This window comes from Trypanosoma conorhini, assembly GCF_003719485.1.
Source record: "Trypanosoma conorhini strain 025E chromosome Unknown Tco_14.4_contig_00093, whole genome shotgun sequence".
NCBI lineage: Eukaryota > Euglenozoa > Kinetoplastea > Trypanosomatida > Trypanosomatidae > Trypanosoma > Trypanosoma conorhini.
The window spans coordinates 40,430-42,337 of record NW_021704178.1 but is presented as its reverse complement, the minus strand read 5'-3'; the positions used below and the strand labels follow the sequence as shown (position 1 = coordinate 42,337).

At 66.4% G+C, this 1,908-nt stretch overlaps 2 protein-coding genes across 2 annotated transcripts, besides 1 other annotated feature; one reads left to right on the top strand and one right to left on the bottom strand.

The window, feature by feature from the left end:
• Positions 1–38: a microsatellite.
• A 599-nt stretch (positions 39–637) lies between these two features.
• Tco025E_02406 (uncharacterized protein) lies at positions 638–1,198 on the top strand (the record flags this gene model as incomplete). The annotated part of the gene is made up of 1 exon (XM_029369332.1): positions 638–1,198. One exon carries the CDS (start codon positions 638–640, stop codon positions 1,196–1,198), a length of 561 nt encoding a protein of 186 aa, XP_029230615.1.
• A 49-nt stretch (positions 1,199–1,247) lies between these two features.
• On the bottom strand, positions 1,248–1,865 carry Tco025E_02405 (uncharacterized protein; the record flags this gene model as incomplete). The annotated part of the gene is made up of 1 exon (XM_029369331.1): positions 1,248–1,865. The coding sequence occupies one exon, from the start codon at positions 1,863–1,865 to the stop codon at positions 1,248–1,250; it is 618 nt and encodes a 205-aa protein (XP_029230614.1).
• Between the last annotated feature and the right edge of the window lie 43 nt (positions 1,866–1,908).

Below are 1,908 nucleotides of genomic sequence, written 5' to 3'. Positions count from 1 at the left end.
GGTGGTGGTGGTGGTGGTGGTGGTGGTGGTGGTGGTGGGTAGAAGAGGCGTGTGTGCTGTCCAAGGCAGCGCGGTGGAGGCCGCGGCGTCGCCCTTGCCTTTCCTGCCCCACACATGCATGGAGGAGGGAGCGGCAGTCGGACTAACGCCAGCCCTGCGGCCCCGGGCGGCTGCTGTGAAGGCGCGTGGAGGGAGGGGAGTGCGTGTGTGTGTGTGGGGGGGGGGGTGATGGACGGACGCGCCGCCGCTTCTGTTGTCGCTGTCGCCGTTACTGCGGCCGGCGTCTCTCCGTTGGCGGCCCCTCTTTTTTTTCTCTCTGCCGGTTTAACTTGGAGCTCTGTTTAAGCGCACTGTATTTTTTTTTTTTGCATGGCGCGTCGCCCCTGGTGTGCGTCCCTGGCGTTGCATCCCTGCATGTCTGACTGCGTGTTACCCCCCACCGTCGCGCCACGTCCGCCGCCGCCCTGCAAGCCTCTTCTCCCCGCACTCTTTCTTCCTCGCCTCCCCTCCTCCTGCGGCCCTGCCCCTGCACTCCGGGTGGGTGGGGAGAGAGAAGAGGAGGAGCGAAGGAAACCGCGACTGCGAGAACTGAGGTTGGGGGAGCCGAAGCCAAAAAGGAGGCGAGGGGAGCGGGCAAATGCCGTTGGGTGCAGGTTCCCCGCCGCACGGCGTGCGTGGCGCCTCCGCCACCACAAGCATTTTCTCTCGCGGCGAGAGGGGGGCGAGGTCCAGCCCGCGCTACTACGATGCCGACCTGGAGTGGGTGCCGACTGCGCCCCTGCGGCAGGCAATGTACCGGGTGTACCCGTTCCTGTTGAGCGTCTTCCTCTGCATGCAGGCGTGTGGGCAGTACTTGTTGTGGCTGCTGAGCATCGAGGAGAGCCATTTTGACGACGACGCGTCGAGGAGGCGCCGCGACCAACGGGGCCGCCGGCAACTTCGCGGCGGCCAAAATGGCGACAGTGAGGAGGAGGAGGAGGCGGACGAAAAGTGTCTTGTCCCGGGGGCGGAACGGGGCGGGGCCGCCGCGGGTGGCGGTGCGGGGGCGCGGGGTGCGGTGGAACTTGCCGTCATGGACGCTCACCGTGGCGGCGGTGGCGGCGGCGGCGAGCAGTTTTGCGGCCCTGTGAAGCCACGGCGTATTGCGCCCTTGCGTGGATTTCCCCTCGACGAACTTCGAGAGGAGGAGTGGAATTGACTGGGGGGTGCAGGCCTGTTGTTTTTTCCTCCCTTTTTCTTTTTCCTGTTCATTGTTCCCCTCGGCGGGTCCTGCGCCGCTGTGGAGGCGCGTGGCGCGCGTCCCTCGTTGTCCCCCAGCCGCCGCGGCTGTGCGTCCTCGGGACGACGACGGAGGTGGTGGCTCGGCTCGCGCACGAGTGCGCGTGCGTCTTTCCGCACGCGTCTGCGAGCGTGTCCGTTTTTTTTTGTTTCACTGTTTTGTTGTGTTTGTTGCTTCCGCACATTTTGTGCCTCGCCTCCGCCACCTGCGCGCCCCCTTCTTTCCCCTTCTCCTCCGCGCCCGGGCGCCAGGGAAGCAGCCGGCCGCTCTGCGCCTCGCGGGTGCGATGGGCCGCAGCAACAACCAACTCCGGCGCTCCGCGAAGTCGCAGGGGCGCGTCTTCGCGCCGAAGAAGCGGAAAAGCAAATTGTACAACCAGGCGCGGGCAATGAGGCTCCGCGCGGAGCGGTCGCAGCCGCGGAAGCTCGCCTACAGGAACGTCATCTCGAAGAAGGGCGGCGTTGTGCGGCGCAGGTTCCGCTCCGGCGGCTACAACAGCAGCGGGAGGTTCGGGAAGGCGAAGGGGGCGAAGGGGAATGCCAGGCGGCCGAAGTGAGGGGCGCACACGGCCCGCATCCGGGCGCATTGCAGGTAAACCAGGAGTCCGCGATTAATTCCTCCACCCTCTG